Source organism: Mycteria americana, chromosome 5 (assembly GCF_035582795.1).
Source record: "Mycteria americana isolate JAX WOST 10 ecotype Jacksonville Zoo and Gardens chromosome 5, USCA_MyAme_1.0, whole genome shotgun sequence".
NCBI classification, from domain to species: Eukaryota; Metazoa; Chordata; class Aves; order Ciconiiformes; family Ciconiidae; genus Mycteria; species Mycteria americana.
The window spans coordinates 30,198,726-30,219,079 of record NC_134369.1 but is presented as its reverse complement, the minus strand read 5'-3'; the positions used below and the strand labels follow the sequence as shown (position 1 = coordinate 30,219,079).

The 20,354-nt window shown below is 41.8% G+C and overlaps 1 protein-coding gene across 5 annotated transcripts in view; it reads right to left on the bottom strand.

Moving 5' to 3' along the window:
* The window catches only part of AMBRA1 (autophagy and beclin 1 regulator 1), a 136,259-nt gene that overhangs the window by 67,924 nt on the left and 47,981 nt on the right, over window positions 1–20,354 (bottom strand). For all 5 annotated transcript variants that reach the window (XM_075502676.1, XM_075502675.1, XM_075502679.1 and 2 more), the window contains 2 exons: window positions 12,425–12,505; window positions 11,759–11,859 (listed from right to left, as the gene is read on the bottom strand). In XM_075502676.1, the coding sequence (XP_075358791.1) occupies window positions 11,759–11,859; window positions 12,425–12,505 (182 nt within the window). The remainder of the gene's footprint in view (window positions 1–11,758; window positions 11,860–12,424; window positions 12,506–20,354) is intronic.

Genomic DNA, 20,354 nt, shown 5'->3' with positions numbered 1-20,354 from the left:
GCACCTGGTTCTTTGAAAGGCCAACAGCAGACCGGTAACACTGAACTCTAGGCTCTTAAGAGTACTTAACCGCTGGCTTGTTTGAAGTACATCTTGCCTCTGGCCCAGAGTCATTCCATAAAACTGCTTCCTTTAACTGTCCAAAATCTTCCCTATTGTTTCAGCCTAATTCAAGGCTTTGAGTACCACTCTGTTCCCATTTGAACCGTCTTCCACAAATGCATATGGAAGCCTATGTACCAGGGCTGGTAACAATAACCCTGCAATTGCACTGTCACCTCTTCTGGGAAACAGAAGGGTAAAAGTGTAATCAGCACTTCAAGGCTCTGTATTTGGGACCTCTTAACCCTTTAAGAGGATGTTCTCACGTGGAGAACAAAGTCATACACATTTCTCTAACGAACTTCTGTCATGGGGCAGCATAACCAAGGACAACGTACCACAAACATCTCCACAACTCCTGAAATGCAGTCGGTCACAGACAGTGTCTGGCGTGCTTGAGTAAACGCAGATCTTTCCAACTACTGCTAATCTCAGTGCAGACACATTTCCAGATGCTAGCCAAAAATCCCCTGACACATCAGACCTCATCAAGCATATCCTGTAAAACAAAGTGGTCTGCACTCATTCTGACCAGAAAAGTTGCGCTCATTCTAATCTCACTTGCAAATAAAGCTGTAAATTATGCTCATAACATATAGCCTCTAATCCACACCAACTTTTTCTATGGACATTTACACTACATAGGTGGGCGACTAAGGGGTTTTGAGCTTTCAGTTCAGCTTACCAAAAGGAACTGAAAATGAGAGACTCTTGGCACAAAATAAGTATCCTCATGGAAAGCTAGTAACAAAGCATTCTTCAGTAACATCTGCTCTCGGACAAACCTTGAAAGGGCCAGAAGTCATCTGCAGTAACAGCCATCACAAGGTTTTACAATAGGCTTAGCAGACAATGCCAATATATAGAACCAGAAGCAGCTGTACCTACTGCTGAAATACAGAGTTTAACACAGCTTCAGCTAAAACAAACTCCATTCTCACCTACGCTGAACCCAAGCATCAAGTCACTGCTCCTGTGCACTCACATGATTCAGAGAATCACTGAAGATCAAGGGTGGAAGGGACCTCTGGAGATGCTCTAGTCCACCCCCCTGCTCAGAGCAGGGTGAATTACAGCAGGCTACCAGGGACTATCTTCAGTCAAACTTGGATATCTCCAAAGATGGAGACTCCACAACCTCCCTGGGCAACCTATTCCAGCATTTGACCACTCTCACAATGAAAAAAAAAAAGTTTTCTTAAGTTCAAATGGAATTTCAATTTGTGTCCATTGCCTTTTGTCCTTTCACTGGGCACCACTGAGAAGAGCCTGGCTCTCTTGTCTTCATTCTCTCAGTTATTTATACACATTGACAAGATTCACCGCCCAGCCCTCTCTTCACCAGGCTGAACAGTCCCAGCTCTCTCAGTCTCTCCCCTCAAGTCGGAGTCTCCAATCCCTTACTCATCTTTGTGGCCCTTCACTGCACTCACTCCAGTTACGTCCATGCCTTTCTTGCACTGGGGGCCCAGAACTGGATGCAGCACTCCAAATGTGGCCTTTACCAGGGCTGAAGAGAAGGATCACCTCCCTCAATCTGCTGGCAATGCTCTTCCTAATTCAACCCAGTATACTGTTGGCCACCTTTTCTGCAAGAGCACATTTGCTGGCTCATGTTCAACTTGTTGCCCACCAGGACCCCCAGGTCCTTTTCTGCAAAGTTGCCTTCCAGCCAGTAGGTCCACAGCCCATCCTGGTGTATGGGTCATTCCTCCCCAGGTGCAGAACTTGGCATTTCTCTTCATTGAACTTCATAAGATTTGTTGGCCCATTCCCAGCCTATGAAGGACCCTCTGAATAGCAGCACAACTTTCTGGTTCATCATGTACTCCTCCCAGTTTTGCTGAGGGTGCGCTCCAACCCATCATCCAGGTGATGAATGAAGATGTTAAACAGTATGTATTGGCCCCAAGCAGATCCCTGAACAGGTCAAAGTCTGCCTTCCTGAAGAGCTTTCCCCACAATGCTGCCCTGTAGATACTTCCTTATTTATTCGCATATGCTCGAAGTGGGCCCCTTTTACCCATTTTGAGGCATGAAACCAAAAGAGCAAGGCATGATGAAAGATCTAGAAAACATCCAGTTACAAGACATAAGGCTAATTCACTTACTAATAAAACTTGATTACAGTACTCATGCATTCGCTTACCTAACATGTTAGCTTGTGAAGCACAACAAACAATATTTTAAATGCATCCAGGAGCTGCAAAACAGTTGCAAAAAGCTCCGCTGCATCAACAAAACTGCTGCATTACCTTCCTACATATAGGAAATCAAGATACTAAGTTTTGTTTGTCATAATACCAAGACCCTACCTGCTGAGTCCTGTAGCCACGTTTTGAGTATGAAACGTGGAAAAGACACAGCACCAAGTAGCAACAAGGGGTGTACCTACCATGAGTGTCCTTGTATCACATCTAGCACAGCTTCTGATTGAGTACCAGAGCTTCTTGCCTACTCCATTAAATACAGATTGTTGACAGGTCCACAGTCTGTCACATTAATGCACAACACACAGCAAGAAGGGACATGGAGTAGGAAGGGGAAGAAATTAATAAACAGGTCACAGCACTGTCCTACACAGGAAGCATAAATGTTGAGGAGCATAACACAGGAAGAAGTCACATGAGTCTTTATTGAGTATGAGACACTGACGTGGTCTGAGAAAGGGCTCCTGCAGCAGGCACACTAATTCACACGGTAAAACCAAGTTCCATACTCCTGGCTAGCAGAATTAAATTTGCAACAGTGCTGCACACCAAGTGACAGTGGCAGTACCAGCTTCAAATTACACAGGTGGAAACAAGAAAAAACAATCCCTATCACACAAGGCTCATTTATCTTAAGCAGCAAGTTAAGCATGCACTGTCTGACTGGCCTCAAAATATCCAATAATACTTGCAGTCCAGAATGAGTTTTCAAACAAACAAACAAAAAATCTCAAAAAAAAAAAAAAACCAGAACAGAAAGCTACAGAAACAGAGAAAGGGTACAGCCCCTCCTAAGTAAACTTGATTACCCTCCGCAGACAGCGGTAGGGTTTGTGTACTGGGAGGGGGGGAGGTGCAGAGCAACTCCACCTTTTCAGTGGATAAATGCAGAAAATAAAGCAAGCAGGTGAGCAGCACTGATCAACAGTAAAGCTATATGCTACCTTCGCATTACCACTCTGCCAAGCAGTGTTTACTTCTGGAAGCAAAGCACACATGAAAGAACACTCTCCATACAAACCAAACAGCTGTTGCTTTTCCTCCTCTCAGAGTTCCTGCTTTCCTAGTTTCTTATACCACCTTTGCTGCTTTCATTTCATCCCTTCTGCTCAGGCTCCTCTTCTAGAAATCATCTTTTCTGCCATCAGCTGTCAGGGTGGGATGCAACCTGCCTAATTTTAGGCATCTAAGGTATGCACAGCAGAAAGGTACACTTCCAAAGCTCCCTATACAATCAGTGATAAATAGACTGGCAGCTCCACAGAAGACTCAGAGCAGCTAAGTTCAGCTCACTTCAGCTGATGAATCAGAGCAGCAGCTTCCTTTTCTCTGCGAACTATACAGGAAGCTTAGCCTCCCAAGTCAGATGCCCCAAAAATTACAGTGTAAATACCCCCCATAGTGCATATAGCTGTGGATTCTTATTTTCAGTTGACTCACATCCCTCTCAATTAACACATTCCCAGACTTAGCAGATTGAGATGAACTATGGCTTGAGCTGCAAAAGCATAAAGGAAAGACAAGGGCAAAAAGGACTGAGCAAGAGCAGGCTTTAAAGTGCTAACAGCACTGTTTTGACTGTTCAGTTCACCTTTATTGTGCAATATTTAAGAGACTTTTGCACCACCTCCAGCTCTCAGGTGTGAAGAGGCAGCTCTTTCCATATAAAGGCATTGATATACAAAATATTATTACAAATTTATTTTAGAAATTAAACTGATTTTGGAGTCACTCAAGCCTTGAGAGTACCCTAGTCTCTGGAATCGAATAGGGGATAGCATCTTACAAGGGCTCTGATGCAAGTTCATTTCCTCTACCCTTCAATCTCTAGTGCTTTGCACTCTTAATGTCCCAACCAAAGAATTCAAACTGGATCTCTTCACAGCTGACAACAGAGAAGCGTTTGTGCCCACAGGGCACCTTTGCTGCTAAGTAGAAGCAGCAAGTGAACAGAGGCATGGAGTGAGCAGAGCATCATAAGCAGACAGCCAGATTAACATTCTTCCATTCCGGCACACAAAGTACCCTGACGCTTTCTAGCTGTCTATGCTTTTTGTATGCAACATTGTACAGCAGGAGTGGTCATCAAAATGAGGGTGAGTAACCACACAGATTCTCACTGTAGAATTTGATATTTTGGATGGGAGGGAAAGGCTAACTGGAAACAACACACATAACCTTTTCCATCACATAAATGCATCTCTTAATGGCTTTCTCTCAACACTATCTACCATCCACTTTGAGGAAATGTCTAGCTAGACAGGAGAAGTAAACCCCGTTTAGTTCTGAGCAGCATTTATCTGCATCAAAACCAATGCCATCAGCTTGGGAACTTTTGTGCGGTATTTGCACAAGCCTACTATTTCAGAAGAGATGGCCTATAGGTCATTTAAATGCTAAAAGCATCAACTACCTTTCAGCCTTCATTGTGCCAAGGTACAATGTTACAGGATGACACAGATTACAGCACAAGACAAGTGGCAGCTGGACTGCCAATTAAATCACAGAGCCGGAAAAAACAAACTCACTGGTGTCTTGCAATACAGCGAAAAATGACTGACGTACTATGGGGAGAATGTAGCATCTGTAGATCAGCTATGCAACCCCTGTGTAGCCACAAGAAGTTACGTATTACCAGTTGGTTTCTAGATTTGTTTTTTTTTGAAGCATTAACCAAACTGATTTCTACCTTCTGGGAGAGGGATTTCATTTGAAGAATGTTTGTTCACCTTCTGACCACAGTCATGATGTGGTATAACTCTGTAGCCACAGCCACAGAATCTATGAAGTAGAAGTCAACAACAGATCTAATACTAAGATAAAGTTAACTCACACTATATGACTTTATTCTGCCTTCATCCAAGCCATCAACGACAGCAAACTACCAGGAGATTTTATTTGCGAGATACTCCACTATGATCGAGCAGCAACGTTAAAAACTTTCATAGCCGAAAGCTGCTCTTGCAGAGCAGCAGTTGGAGAGAGGCAAAGGCAGATGAGAGCGGAGGTCCAGCAGCTAAGCTTCATGAAAGCTCACGGGCTGCAAAGTGTGTTATTAGAACACATGGAGCAAGTTTATAAATTAACACTTAAATAAGAGGATGTCACACAATTAAAGGCTTCTCTACACTTCCAAAATCCTGCTGTCTTTCAGAAGCTTAAGTACCACGTTGAGGAAATCAACAACTCTGAGGATACCTCTCACCAGTTCCATGAAGGCACACTTTCCACTCCCTGCTGTAATCATTCCTGCATTTGCAGTTCAGCACTACAGCCTCTTTTCTTCCTTACATTTCTGCATGAAAGGCTGCACTTTCACAGAAATTATAAACAGTTCTCAAGTTTGTGATGAAGGTGACGGATATCTATAGCTCTCCAGTCACAGAAGAACTTGAGGCATATTTTAAGCCTCTTATGTCATTTAGTGTCCACTGAGGTATATCACAGAAAGACCACAGAGAATGAGGTTACTCACAGGTTTACGTCTTTTCATATTAAGCAGTACCCAACAGACTTATAACAGAAACACACTGCATAAAGCCACACAGCTGTGTTCATTGATTGTATTGCCCTACAGATCTGCCTACTGTGAAAAGCAGGATTAGATCAGGACACTAATCCAAATTCATGTAGTTGCCTTAGAGGAAAAGGCAGAAGCAAGCTAACAGCAAAAACCCAATGACTGACAGCTGAAGGTATGGACTCAAACCAACAGTCTCAGGCAACTACAGAGAAAGCCTTGCCAGAGGACGTGAAGTACACTCCTGCTAACAGTGGGAAAAACAAGGGTACATCAGAGACAACTGGGATGAGTTTTTCCATCAACTCTTGCTGGTCTTCTGGCACTCTCAAGTCATCTCAGTCCTACTCTACAGTTGTGCATCACTGCAAGCACATTTGAAGGATGAGGGCATCTCAGAACAGAATTCACAGCTCACCGACGCTGTATGTGACAGAACACGATTAGGTCAAGGAGTCTTGAGCCATGGGAGGCAATCACACCTGTGATGCCAGAGGAACTGCCTGCAATATGGTTTCCAAGGCAACCAGAGCAGCCTCTTATCATGATCACTTTCATCATCAGAGCAGAAGTGAAAGGTTACTGGGCTAATTCTAGTTGCAGCAGCAACCAATACTCTACCAATTGGCTGTATCACAGGCTCATCAACATCCATTTTAACTGGCCTTAGGTTAGAGCCATTCGCTCATATTTGGACATTAGCCCTTAACACAGCTAGAGTGATCAACAGATTGGGAACAGGCACCTTGAGGTACCTTAGCTAGTGGGTCTAGTTCAGAAATCTGACTGGTGAGAGGTCATCACCCTAATTCTTATTAGGAGAACTATGATGTGCTAAATCTTCCTGTCACAGAGGAAAGACAACATTTATCCACCATCTTAGCTAATTTTCATCCTGATGAAACTTCAAATGCTCTAACAATTGCGCGTTAGAAGTTTCTGGCTGAAGTATAGAAATTCACTTGAAGACACGTGACCTAGAATTTTCCCAGGGAGAGAAGCTTTGAAGAATGGGATAGCTTATGTGATTTTGGGAAAACAGCAGCTGAACATTAGTCTTTGAAGTCCTAGATCCCAACTAACAGCTGGCTATCAATTGAGTCTTAGCTTCACCTATAGCCTCAGCCCTACCGCAGTGTAACAAGGCCACAAACAGCTTCGGCAACCCCAGCAGAGATATCCAAAGCTGCACCATTATTACTCTGGTAGCAGGTCATACTCTGAACAGGTGTGGGCTATTGAAAAATCTGTAATATCAAGCTCATTCTTTGAATACATGTAAGTGTTCAGTCTCTGGTCTGAATCTATTACCCTGAAATAGCAATGAAATCACTCAAAAACTGTAAATGCAGAGTGTTATATCACTCAGCCCTTAAGCCATGGTGAGTCTGGATCTCCCCATGAGGTGGAGGACTCAGAGCAACTGTGTTGGATTCCATTTAAACAGATAAAGTCTGGTGGCAAAGCCAGAACAGACAAACACGACCTGTGTTCAAGCAAGGAAAAAATATTTTGTTTGTCGAGATGCACATAACTGAATAGGTGCCTATTAAAATGAAGTGAGGTGAGACAGAAGCATTTCACAAAGCTACATAGCTACCATAAACCAGTAAACTTTCATCTGCAGGTCTCCTGCTGAGTAACAGGAACACCAACAAACTGGCATCTGTGTCAATTTTTAAAGCCTCCTGCAAAGTTCCTTGGCAAACTGATTTTCTTCTTCCTTCGAGCTTCCACTGAACTGAAACTAAAGCCTTCTTTGTTCCACTATACCATTTTCATCTCTCTGTCCATCCCGAAGTAGTCAATTACTATAAAGCCTAAAGGAAAAGTTCACATAGGCGAACAAGAGGTCATAAGCACTTCAGTGGCAATGCAGTGGATTTTTTTTTAAATGTATTTACTGATTTTTAAAAAGATATTAAAATGTACATCTGTCTACTACCAGATGCCAAAAATTATCCAGGACTTGGCCCTCAAATTACTTAGCAGTGTCCTGCTCACAATGTGACTTAAGACAAAGAGAAATTTATTAAAAAAAAAAACAAAACCAAAAAACCAAAACCACCAAAACCAAACCAACCAAACAAAAAAACCCAAATAAAACAGTGGGCAGAAATATTCAGCTTAAAGAAAAACAAAAAAAGCAGTAGGAGGTGGTAAACACAATACTGAGCTGTGTGTTCCTTGGATCCAGAGCCAGGCATGTTAACACTGCTGAACTTTGCAGCCGTACTAACTCCCATTACAAAAGGTGTAACCTCATCCCACAAAACAGCTCTTTGGTATCTCCTGGGAAGCACAGAACCAAACCAAACCAAAAAAAACCCCACCACTCTGTTGGCCTGCAAATGGCAGAGAACCCAAGACACTAGAAGACTCAAATGGCCCCAAGATGCAGTATTCCACTTGTATTGCCACATGCAATTGGACAGTCAGATCGAGTGAGAAGCCAAAATGTATTTACCGCTTTCACCATCACTTTAGCAAACAACCACTTCAACTAGCTTTCACTGTATGGACATTTCCTTGGAAACCACAACCCCATCACTTAACAGCAGTTCACCAAGGAGAGGAGAGTCCAGAGGGTAGCTTACAGCCCACACTACCAAGAGCCTTAGAAGAGCTGCCAAATGAACTCACAGGTTTTTTGATGAGTCTTGAAATAAAAGGGGAATGTCAAAGACTGAAAAATATGCTAGTGTTATACCAGTATTTTAAAAGGTTGAAATAGGATGAGACATGTCAGTCTTGTCAGCCTGACATTGATTCCAGACAAAATAATGAAAAAGCTGATATAAGACTCAGTTAATAAAGGATTAAAGGAGGACAGTGTAATTACTGCCAATCAACATAGACTTTACAGGAAAATATAACTTGTCAAACTACCAACACTTTTTGGTGTGATTACAAGTTTGAACGCTAAAGGTAACAATGTTGATGTAACATATTTTCACATGGTGTTTTACTTGGTGGCAGAAAGCATAGTGATGCAGCATATTGTATCAGCTGATAGATCTAAACTGCACCAGTAGATAAGGAGTCAGGCAGGAAGGTGCTACTGGGACTCGCTGTTGTTCCAGTGCTACATGCAAATTAGGCTGCTGGCATGGAGATATCTCTGTCTGTCATGTTGACTAGTATCACTTCGCTCTCCCCCTGAACTCCCACCTACTCTACCCATCTGCTGCCGCCTTTCCTATACTTCGCCTGGAAGTGCCCTGGCGCAGGGATGGCCACTAGTCCCTGACTAGTACAAAGGACTCCAGTCCTGACCTAAGCCCTGCCTGGCATGTCAGAGTCATTCTGCCAAACCTACTGGACTAGCCCATCTGCTTAGATAACCTGTAATTTTTAGTGGTTCATTAAACCAGACTGCTCTAAGAATTTATTCACAAGGCAGTCTTCGCTATCATGGAGCTACTGTCTATAACAGTTGCATAAGAACGATACTTAAACAACTGAAAGCTGTTCATATAAAGCAGACAGCTGAAAGTAAATGTGGACAGAACTTGACAGCAAGAGCTTTGACATTAAGAAATTTAGTCAGCACACCAAAGTAATTCACACACCCATAAGATCTCTGCCTGCTCCTTTATTTCCTCTCCACATACAGCAGGAAATGGAGCAGGGGACAGGAAGAGAAGTGTAATTGGGTGTATTTTCCCAAACAACAGCTCTCACTCATATTTGACCACAGAAGTCTATTGTCAGTTTTTAGAAAGTTGTCAGGTTAGGAATATGGGGGGGTTTTGGCATCTTTTCTCAAATGCTGTAGAGGTTACATAAGAAATACATTTGGCATTTATGCATTTAAATATAATTCAGAAATGAGAGTCTAGATACCTAGTAGGATGAAGCAATTTAAGGCACTCAAGCTTAGATTAGCCTGTGTCAATAGGAAGATAGATAATTGATTTTTCCCTCAGCCAAGGCTGGCAGCCTCACCCATAACTACCAGGCCAGGGTTAAAGTACTTCTGAGCTTGAGTAGTTTTTCACTATGATAGTGAAGAAAGAACTACCACAAGCTTTGGGACAGGCTAACTAAAAAGGAAAGCATAACTGTCAGCACTGCAACTTTCAATGGCTCTGAAATATAATACTGAAAATGACAGTGCTGCTGACTAACGTAACAAACACAAGAAATTCTCTGACTCTTCCACAACTGCAACCTCATTTTCTAGTTCTCATCTTTCATGCCTCCACCTAATATTTACAACTTCAACTCTCCTGGTTTCTGCAACACATTAACATGTTTTTGAGCACAAACGTAAAAAACATTTTGAAAGCTGAAAGCATAGATACAGACTAAAATAAACAGAATTTTAAAACAACATATCAACAAGCAGCTGCTGCATTAGGAGAATTAATTTTATACTTAAGTCAATAAAAGCCTTTACTGTGGAGTCCCAGCCATTCCAGTGTGAGGTTCCACAAGACTGTAGGAGCCAACAAACCTTGCCTTAAGTAGGCTCAGCACAGAAAAGATTGATCTTGTTTGTTGAAAGTCCCATGATTACAACTTCTGCCTTCTTTTGTTAATCTTGGCGTACACACAACAAACAGCAAGCACGTGTATTTTAGGGCTCAAATTCCCTAAAATGTGCAAGGAGAAAAAGCCAGGCTGTTTCCCAGCCACTAAGGAACAGGCAAACCGTGAGGAGGGCTGGAGGAGGGTTGAAGGCAGGTGTCTCCAGCAAAGCAGGGCCACACAAGAGTTCTGCAGTGTTGCCTGGCAGCAAGTAATTATCTGCCAGTGTGCCGTTTCCACGTGCCAACAGCCAAAGCCCACGCAGGCAGCAAGCACGGGAAAGTATGTGCGTCAGCTAAAGCTACAGGCTAGCTCCACGCTTTCCTAAGGAAAAAAAAGCAGAGGTGCTTTGGAGGCTAGCCTTTGGCTGAGCTCTTACTATTACTGCAACAGCAAGGTCTATGAACCATGCACTCAAACCAAAATGTCCAGGGAGACAAAAGTCCAGGAGATGCCAGAAATCTGTTATCAAAGACAAGACCATGGCCATACCAAATCAGCCATGCAAAACCAACAACAGTTCCACCCCAAAATGGTTGGGAAAACTCCAATGAAGACTCTTAAGAACAGGTTAGACAAATCCTGTCCAAAATGGTTTAGGCATAGTTGATTGTGCCTTAGGAAAAGGGTCACGCAGGCTCTTGAGAAACCTTTCAGCACTCCTTTTAGTGGTGGTCCTGTGACTACCTACAGGAAGGAAGAGAACCACATCCCAACCTACCTGTCCATACATCACCCCTCGTTTTCCCCCAAGCTCCAAGATGACTCCCCTGCACTGGGGTTAATTACAGAGCAACTCAGACTCAGCCAAAAAAGACCCACCCTCAAGATGTGTCATCTATAACCATCTCATTCATGAACTGCCAGAGTGCCATACTCCTCTTCCCCCCACCTCCGCCTGCCCTTTAAGGCTCCCAAATGCCTGTGTGCTGTATGTGGTGGCAGCTGAGTTTTTTAATATGCACTTTTAAAGATCCTAATTGAATCCCGCATCGCCTTGTGTGCGTCTTGCCAGCCGGAACATGAACAAGGCACCCTATAATTCAATTAGAAGGACCTGCAGCAAGCTGATCATTAGTCTGTCACGTTGTTAAGAAAGAGACATCTAGGAATAAGGGAGGAAGTTAAACAAAGGGAGAACTGTTAACAGCACCCCTCCCCAATTCATGCAGAGACTCCCATGCACGTACTTGAACTGTGGAATCTGCAATACCCAAGCACTTGAATGACAGCTCACCACATCACTCCAACAGTCCTTTCTCTTGTTTCAGGCAACTTAAATAGAAGCTCAAAGTTGGAATTAGACTTTTCCTCATCAATCCTCCTCTGCTCAGATTCACAAGAAAAATACCACTAATATACATGACTACTGTAAACAAGGAAATCTCATTACCTGCCAAAACCCTGTTGACAGAGGAATGGGTGGCCAAGCCAGGCTGTCCCCGTTCATGGAAAATCCCAGCATAAGGCAAGTACTCTGGCAGCAAGAAGCGTCTGCAAAACAAAGAGAGTAAGCTTACATGGAGAAAGACATCCCAGTATACTACAGCCCCGGACAACCACTGCAATTACTTTGAGGAAACATGACTATATTCCAGCAGACTATAGTGGAGGGAAGGCTGGACGACTCTGCTTAGCCAACCACTTCACTGCTTCAAACAAAAGGCAAGTTACAGATTAGATTGTCCTCTGATCAATGTGGCTGTGAAGATCAGCATTAAGCAAATCCTTTACCTCCCACAATAGCTTCCTAATTTCAAACCAGCGCATTGTGCTGAGACTCTCTGATCAGATTCTTTTCTCCTCCTATTCTGCCTTCACACCATAGCCCCATCCTGCAGGTAAGAAGCGCTAAGACCATGTTGTCCTTCAAACGACACAGGATGAGCCGATCATACTAATATGCCATTTCAGGAGCCCCAGAAATTGCAAACCAAGAATACAGCAGCCCTATGCAAGAAAAGGAAGCTCTTTCCATCTGAAAGCACCAGAGAGCTGTACTGCAACTGGTACCTCCAGGATTTCCACACCCTTTTATTCTTACATGTACAAGCCTTACCTTGGGACAAAGCGGCCCAGCGACGGTGCAGACATGCGGGCATTCCGGGGAGCTCGGTGCCTGGATCGGTCTCCATTGTCCCTTCAGCAAAAGAAAAAAAAATTGTACATTAAAAATACTATGTAATAAAGTATTCTCCAAGAAAAGAAAAACCCAACAATGTCACCTAGTCATCCTGAGTATGCCACTGAGATTTAATGGTTCTCTTGCATAAGTCACATGGTTCTAATGTTCCAAATTCATACAACTTACTGTACCAAAGACTCCTGACAGTTTCACATATGGGTAGCCTAATGTCCTTTCTTCATTGTTTGACAATGTCTCAAAAGTATCAACAAAACCACAGAGAGTCAATGAATCAATGTCAGCACCTGAGCAAATGAACGAGAAACTTAAGAATTTGGACTGGGAGAGCAAAAGCAAGCACACCACAGTCCTGATGAGAACTTTCTGTTAGTCAAAGAGTTCTGTTAAGTTTCACTTTTTCATTCCCAGAAATGCAGGCAAAAGAGCATAATTTGCAGACTATTCTTTTGCGCTCCTTCCCTCAAGGCCCAGTTTAAGTGCCATCACAGTTCAAGATACTCTCACCTTTCACAAGCTTTTCCAGTGAAGTCAAAAATGTTAGGTGGTATCAGACAAAACTGTACCTCCTCAAAACCTTCTCATTCTGTTTCACAATAAATGCCTGGGCCTCGGGGAATGAGGAGAAAGGGTCTAGCACCTACTGTCCTACAGCAGACACAGGAAAGTCTTCTTCCCCAGGAGGGCAGTGCAACACTGAACAGGTTACCCAGAGAGTAACCATCGTTGGAAGTCTCAAGACAGAAGCTAGACAAAGTCATGGCTGACCCAGTCTGATTTTGGCAATAACAACCCTACAACAAGCAGGAGGCCAAACTGGAGGACCTCCAGAGTCCCCAGCAAACAAAATTCCTGATATTGTATTCATAGGCCACAAGAGAACCTGTAATTATACAGCACTAAAACTGCAAGGAAACTAATGAGACTCCATCAGTGATTCTAGAGTTCTGAAACAGACCTCTGCAGTGCTTTATTCTCCATTCAGAAATTTACTCTCTGCATGACCTTGCAAAAGTAGCAAGCCTGTTCTCCCTGGATTCCAGATCCCCATCTGTAATTGCAGCCCTACTTGTCTCCTTCCCAGGCAGTTGTGGGGAAAATATTACTTGCAGAGCCTTGGAATCACTAGGAAACTAAATATTCCTTATGCAACACACTAGCAGCACATTCCTAACCCACTCCAGCAAGCTGTGCATTTTATAATTTTTTTTGTTTTGCTTTTTTAAAATCAGTGAGCAAGAAACGTGGGCTGAGAAGAAAGTCCATTACGTGGCTGTTTCCCACACACTTGAGGAACCAGGAACACAAGAGCAGAGGTTGTTCTGCAAAGCTCGTTAGCATTTCAAGCTATTTCACCAAAACCAAATCTAAATCCAAGCTCAAAGCTTCCATTTCTCCTCCCACTGCAGACGCAGCATTTGCAGTTCACGGCCAAAGCCGCACCTCGCCCTGAGGTTTCTGTGTAACCAGCAGGGTTCCTGAAATCAGCAACATAAAAGCTGCTGCTGTTCTTTTATCAGAGGCCTCCAGCCTATTCAGATGTGGATCAATAACAGAAGGAATCCTGGAAACTCGAGTGCTGACATACCAACTTTTCCTGCTAAAGAGAAAAGGCCAAAGGGAAAAAGAAGTGTCGTGTTCCAGATCTTGCCACACACAGTAAGAGCTAGTGAAAGTCAGACAAGAAATACGCTTTTTAAAAGTCCGTGTAGCAGTTTTTGAAACAGCACTGATATGCAGCCCTGGGAGAAAAGCAGCAAAACGGTTTTCAGGGTTTGCATTTGCTTTGGACATTTACTAGAATTAGAAGGTGCTTTTGAAAGGGACAAATATCCGCAAGAGGAACAGCAGCAGGACTACACCCTGCAGAACTCCCCAGTTGAAAAGAATCTCTGCAGCAGGTGTCAAAAGGAATGAGGAATTAGATCCAGCAAACAAAAGAAAATAAAGGTGCAAAGTCTCCTACAGTCCAAATCAAGAGACCTAAAGCAACTAATTGTTCAAGTTTTTTAAAATGCCACTTGCCAATGCTCTTAGCATCCACAAAAACATTTTAGGACACAAATTTTCCAATTAATGAGACTTTCTGATGCGAGAACTCCAACCTGTACTGTCCCATTCACTGTGCATACAACCTTCCCCCAGTACAAAAAGCCTAAAAGGGAAAAAATAGACTAGACTTTTCTTCATTTTTCACCCTGACAGACACAGCCTCTACTGATTCAAGAGGCAGCAACCTATTTTTAACATCCCCCCCAAAAAATAAAAAAAAAATTAAAAACACCACACCCCAACTGCCACTGCCCTATAACTGAAAGAGCAGATTTGGGAATGAGAAACAGTGACTATCCTTTGAGAATGCTAGAATTCCTATTTACTGTAATGGAAGTGTAAGACACAGTCCCCTGTGCTAAAGAGGAATATTACTAAACATTACTCTGAATCACTAATTCACAGAGTCATTTATACCTAAAATCCCATGCTCAAGTCCATGCAAGAGTGTTTTTAAGTGTCTAGTGCTGAAAAGCTAGAACAGCTGATATTACCCTGGTGCCAGCTGAAGATTATTTCTGCACCTTCTAAAAAGGAAAATAAAAAAAACCCCTACAGATCAGGGAAGATGGGTGGCACTTTGTGTTATTTCTGTACCACATACAGCCTGCTGACAGAGAGAGGAGAGCAGATGTTAGTACGACTGCAGTGCCAGTGTGAAGCACTCTGGTAAGAAATGAAGTTTCCAAAGTTCTCTCAAGTACTGGTGAAGATCTAATGCTCTACTTTCTACGTAGTGTCAACTACCTACAGACTCATTAGCTAATGATTTGCAGTGGTTAGTTTAATTAACATAACCTGCAAAAGTGGATCCCTCAGAGTGTGTGTGTCTACATAAAAAAAAAAAAGCGCCTCTTCTGTAAAGCAACTCAATAACCTTGAAAAAGTAAATGAAACAAATGTGCCACAGCAAGTGCTGTAACACGGCTAAAAAGGTGTCCTGCAACGCCCTTTGTTTTAAGTGCACCAGCAAATACTAACAGCATAGGGAAACTTCTGCAGTGAAAAAATAATAATGAAGGAACTAAGCAATCCATTGAGCAAGATGCAGGGAAAGAATCAGAAGTAATCAGCATGTAAGGTGACAAGGGATACTCAATACTATAATTATTAACAGACTAATTCGTCTCAGGAGGAAAATTGCAAGAACCAACAAATGGTCAAAACAACTTTGGCTGGCTCAAAATTCAGGTTATTCATAATTTGTTCAGATACCGATGTGGGACAAACCAAAATAGAGATATGGAGAATAAGAGTTGGTAGGGGAAAAACAGCATTAACACTAACACAGAATGGAGTAGGAAAAGAAAGCAATTCCCAAATATTCAGATTTATGGACCTTTAATAGGGCATAAGGAGGATGAAAGTTTATCCTAAATTGGATAAGACAGTCAAATCTCCTTGGATTTTTCTGCTATTGCTTTGTTTGCTTGTTGAGAGAAAAGTTGACCAATGTAAATATAACTGAGTGGAAATGCCAGCTCTGAAAGCAGATATGGAGATGCAAAACTTTGCATCCTAAAGTTTGGAGAAAAAGGCATTCTTTCTCATCTGGTAACTTGGCTACTGCATTAATAACTGAGTGGATACAGAAGATAGTCAAGACTGTCAGAAAGGAAAAAAGCTATGTTCTGCTTTTCTATCTTGGCAAGAATTCTCTTTAATATTTAGAGATTGTTGTATCAGGAAGTGAAATTAAACACACAGCATGGGATTTCTAATGCAATCTGTTTGTCTAACTGTTCCCATTGTAGTCAAAATTAAAACTCCCACTGACTATACTGCCAGTAGAATCAGGTCAACAATGACCATTTTGAAAAGCCATTTAATTATCAGATCCAGCACCAGTAAGCCATGCAAGTTCATAAGAATCAAATTATATCAGACCAAGCCAATTGTTTCATATTTTCAGCATTTTATCATGTTTCATGCGATCCAATTTAAAATGCTAAATCAATTTTGATTGCAGAGGTTAGACAACTTACATACAATACAAATGCTAAATAATTGGTTAAGTGACATCTACTAATATCCGTAAGGGTTGGCACTGAATTCAGTTGCACCATCTTGATGTAACACAAAAAAACCAGTAACATTTTCTTGGTACTTCAAACATTAAGTATCTCCACTTACTTGCAATCAATTTTTTCAGAATGCAGTAAGTTACTTCAGAGGAGATATCACAGAGGGCAGGAGTAGCACAAAGCAAGGAGGACAGGAGTAGCAAAAAGATCATATCAGGAGGTTACCAGAAAATGCAGACTTACTTGGCTTTAGAGGTTGGTCAAGTCTGCCTCTAAAGAGGGTACCTGGAGGATGTCATATTAAACTGGCCATACTAAAGAAGAAACAGATCCTGAAATCTTGCATTTCACTTCACAGGATTCACTGTTGATTTAGATGGAAACAGATGACATATATCCTGGGAAGGGTGTACTCACAAGAGCTGCATAGGACTACAAGATAAAGGGTGTACTATGTTTCACAAAGGTTACAGAAGTAGGAAAAAAGGTGGTGAGTGGAACATTATGTTTGCTGGTGATTCTAAGAACATGTTGATCAGTTTCCAGCACCATCCTGATGAGTAAGGGACATACAGTGTTGGGAACACCATGACAGAAAGTTAACTACTAGCTTTACAACGGAGAGGAGCAGCAAATACCAGAAGACGTTGAAACTTTAGTTCTTCCTCTGTCTGATCCTACAAGATCCTCAGCATCTCCTACAAATGAAGTTAGGGAAAACTGGGAGTGTTTCTAGAAAATAAGCCTTTCAGAGAGGTAAACATGAAATAAATAAAACCTTGACATTCTGAATATTTCAGTGAGATACAGGTATCCTAGAAGACAAAAGGAAAAGCCACACTGCAAGTTGGTTGTAACTCTGCAGAGACACACAGTAGCTGGAATAACATCTCCTGGATCAGTAGGACTAGTCTGTTAATAAAAAAATACAGGTTCCATCCAGTATATGCTACTTTACTCACAGTCCTTAAGTCTTGGAGAAGTTGTAAACTCAACCCAGGAAAAGGGGACCACCCTACTTATGGCTCTGAGGACAAGGATATCTTACCTAAAACCAGGATTATGTTTAAGAGAAAAGATTCAAAACAATTGACTTATCTCTGAGCAGAGACTTTTTTCCACAAGTAGATACAAATAAGCAAGTCAGGAGCACTTGTCCTATCAAAAAGGGTAAAGTATTGACATCCACAGACATTAAACTAACGAAAACACCAATTTAAAAGAATATACATGATCTGCTAAAAATGAAAGGTATAAATCTATGTACCCATCTTTGAAGGATATGACCATTACTGAAGGAGAAGTACCTAAGGCAGAACAGAAGGAGACAACAAGAAACAAGAAAATTTAAGCAAAAAGAAGCATCTGCTACGTGAAAAGCCTTTCCTGGCACTAAACTTATTAGGACCATGGAGCAAACTCCCAAGTATAACACTGGAAGCCAAAAAAAATTGAAGAATAGACTTTTAACATAGCTACTTAATATGGTAATTGATAAAGAAGTTAGGTTAAGTCACCCAAGACATGGTGCATTTCCATCTTCCTATGTTCAATTGAAGGCTAAAATGACAGTCTTTCACTAGCAGCTTTTTCAAGGAAACACCAGGGAGAACACGTATCTATTTATCAGCTAAAACTTCCTATAAAACAGCAGACTGCTGAGTTACTAATGGCTCTCCTGACCAGAGGGAAACAAACCCCCCAGCCTTGATTACCTCTCAGAGGGCTGTTCAGGGGAAAATGTATTTACAAGATTAAAAATGGCACTTCAGAAGATCAAGTGTTTCAGAGAAGCATCACGTAAGAGAGGATTTATCACCTGGTCAAGAGAAACAGCAGCACTTGCCTGTTAAATGCCAAGGATTAATTGCTTCAGAGAAAGACTGATTTGGAACCAGAATGAAGCACTCACTCTTATCTAGGCACAGTATCCAGTTGTCTCTATTTTAATCACCTGTGTGGTGGGCTCACAAACTGATGAGACCTTTTAGACTAAGACTGACACACTCCATAGCTACGGTGAGTCATTAGAAAACAGAAACCTCAGAGGCCAGACGAAGGTAGAGAAACCCTACTCCCCAGTCTTGACCTGGTATATGAGTATTAAGGAAACCACTGTATTCAGTGTTTTATAAAAAACAGGGCATCCAGCACTACAATCACCCTTCCTCTGAGACCCCTTAGTTAGCCGTTTTCAACATTCATCCAAACATAAGCATGACTAGGAAAAACATCACTATGGCTAATTCAAATCACTTGGAAACTTCACAACTGGTGCTCGTTGAACACAGTTCGCAGCACAAACATACAAAGAGCTGCCCCATCAGGCTTCAATATTGGAATAAAGTGTCAAAAGTAAGAACCAACTTTTTCTTTTGTCTTTTTAAATTTTTTTTAAAAATATATTGTTCTATTATGCTACTGCTCTTCCAAGGGAAACAGAAATGAAAACATAACAGCACAACAACCCTAATCTGTTAGACCTACACGCTTGAAGTACACTAACCACTGCCTGTTCTGTGTGGCCAGCAGCAAACTAATAACAGCTTGCTTCCTAATCACTCTCATTAACACCAGACATAATCTACTAGGTGACCTAGTTTGACTTGAGTTTCACAGACACAAAATAAAAGCAAAAGGAAAAAAATGAACACAGCTCATAAGTAGCAGAAAAACTCAGATGGATGAAGGGTACCATCTTGATATCAAAACTGTTTCTACAAGCCCAGGCAACCAACAGTATGGAGTATGATGTGAGCTTTTCTGGCAACTGTCATCTTTCAAAAGGCACTCATTCTTTCACCACGCTGCTATGAAGACACTTGCCTTGTTGGAATGTGACTTAATGGTAAAACAACATTATGCTGGAGAGGTTAGCAATATCCTGCAGTACTGCTGCAAGGAAATAGTCATTGCCTGTCACTGCATCCAGGCAGTATTATTAGACATTAAGACCAAGATAAGGGGAATATAAAAGACTGTCACAAAAGATAAAGATAAAAAGAATAGGGAAAATGAAGCTGCAGGCTACTATGAGTAGATCACAAGCCAAGCTAAGACTCTCACTAATCCTTGAAAAATGAAGTTCAAAGACATTCCCATTCACCCAGGACTTGATAGCATTCTTAGCCTGCAACTGTGTTTAAGATGATGAATAAAATTAACATAAATTTCTATGTATCTGGAAGCAACATCCCAATGCTAACTGCTCCAGAAACCTATAACAGAGAGGAAAAAACCAACACAAAGTGACCACCAAGTTCCACAAAATTCAGGTCTGCCTTGAAAGCCAGTTTTGAGAAGGTCCATCTTCATCAAAAACAATGAGGCAGAGCCATGTGAGCCAAGAAAGAGAAGCAGAGGAAACAGCATCAAAACCACAGATAAAAGGGCTCTGGGAAGAAAACAACAAAGGCAGGTACATACAACAAATAGCAATCCTGCTTTTAATACCTTTATCTGAACTCAAATAACAAATTACTAACAAGAATATTATTTGTAGCTGCTCAACTAAGAGAGACAGATAACAAACTGTCCCATCTAAGACTTCCAGAAGGAAATCACTGCTTTTTCTGCAGGATACTGGTGTGTCAGGGATTCTAAAAATCCATTTCCATTGGCATTTAAGTGACGTGAAGAGCCCATATAGATTTTCACATCTCCTACCATGTCTTCTGTTAACCTCAGATGTAAGCATCAGGATGATAAGGAAAAAAGTGAAAAAACAACCAACCAACCAAAAAAAACCAGAAACCAGCCTAAATGCTTTT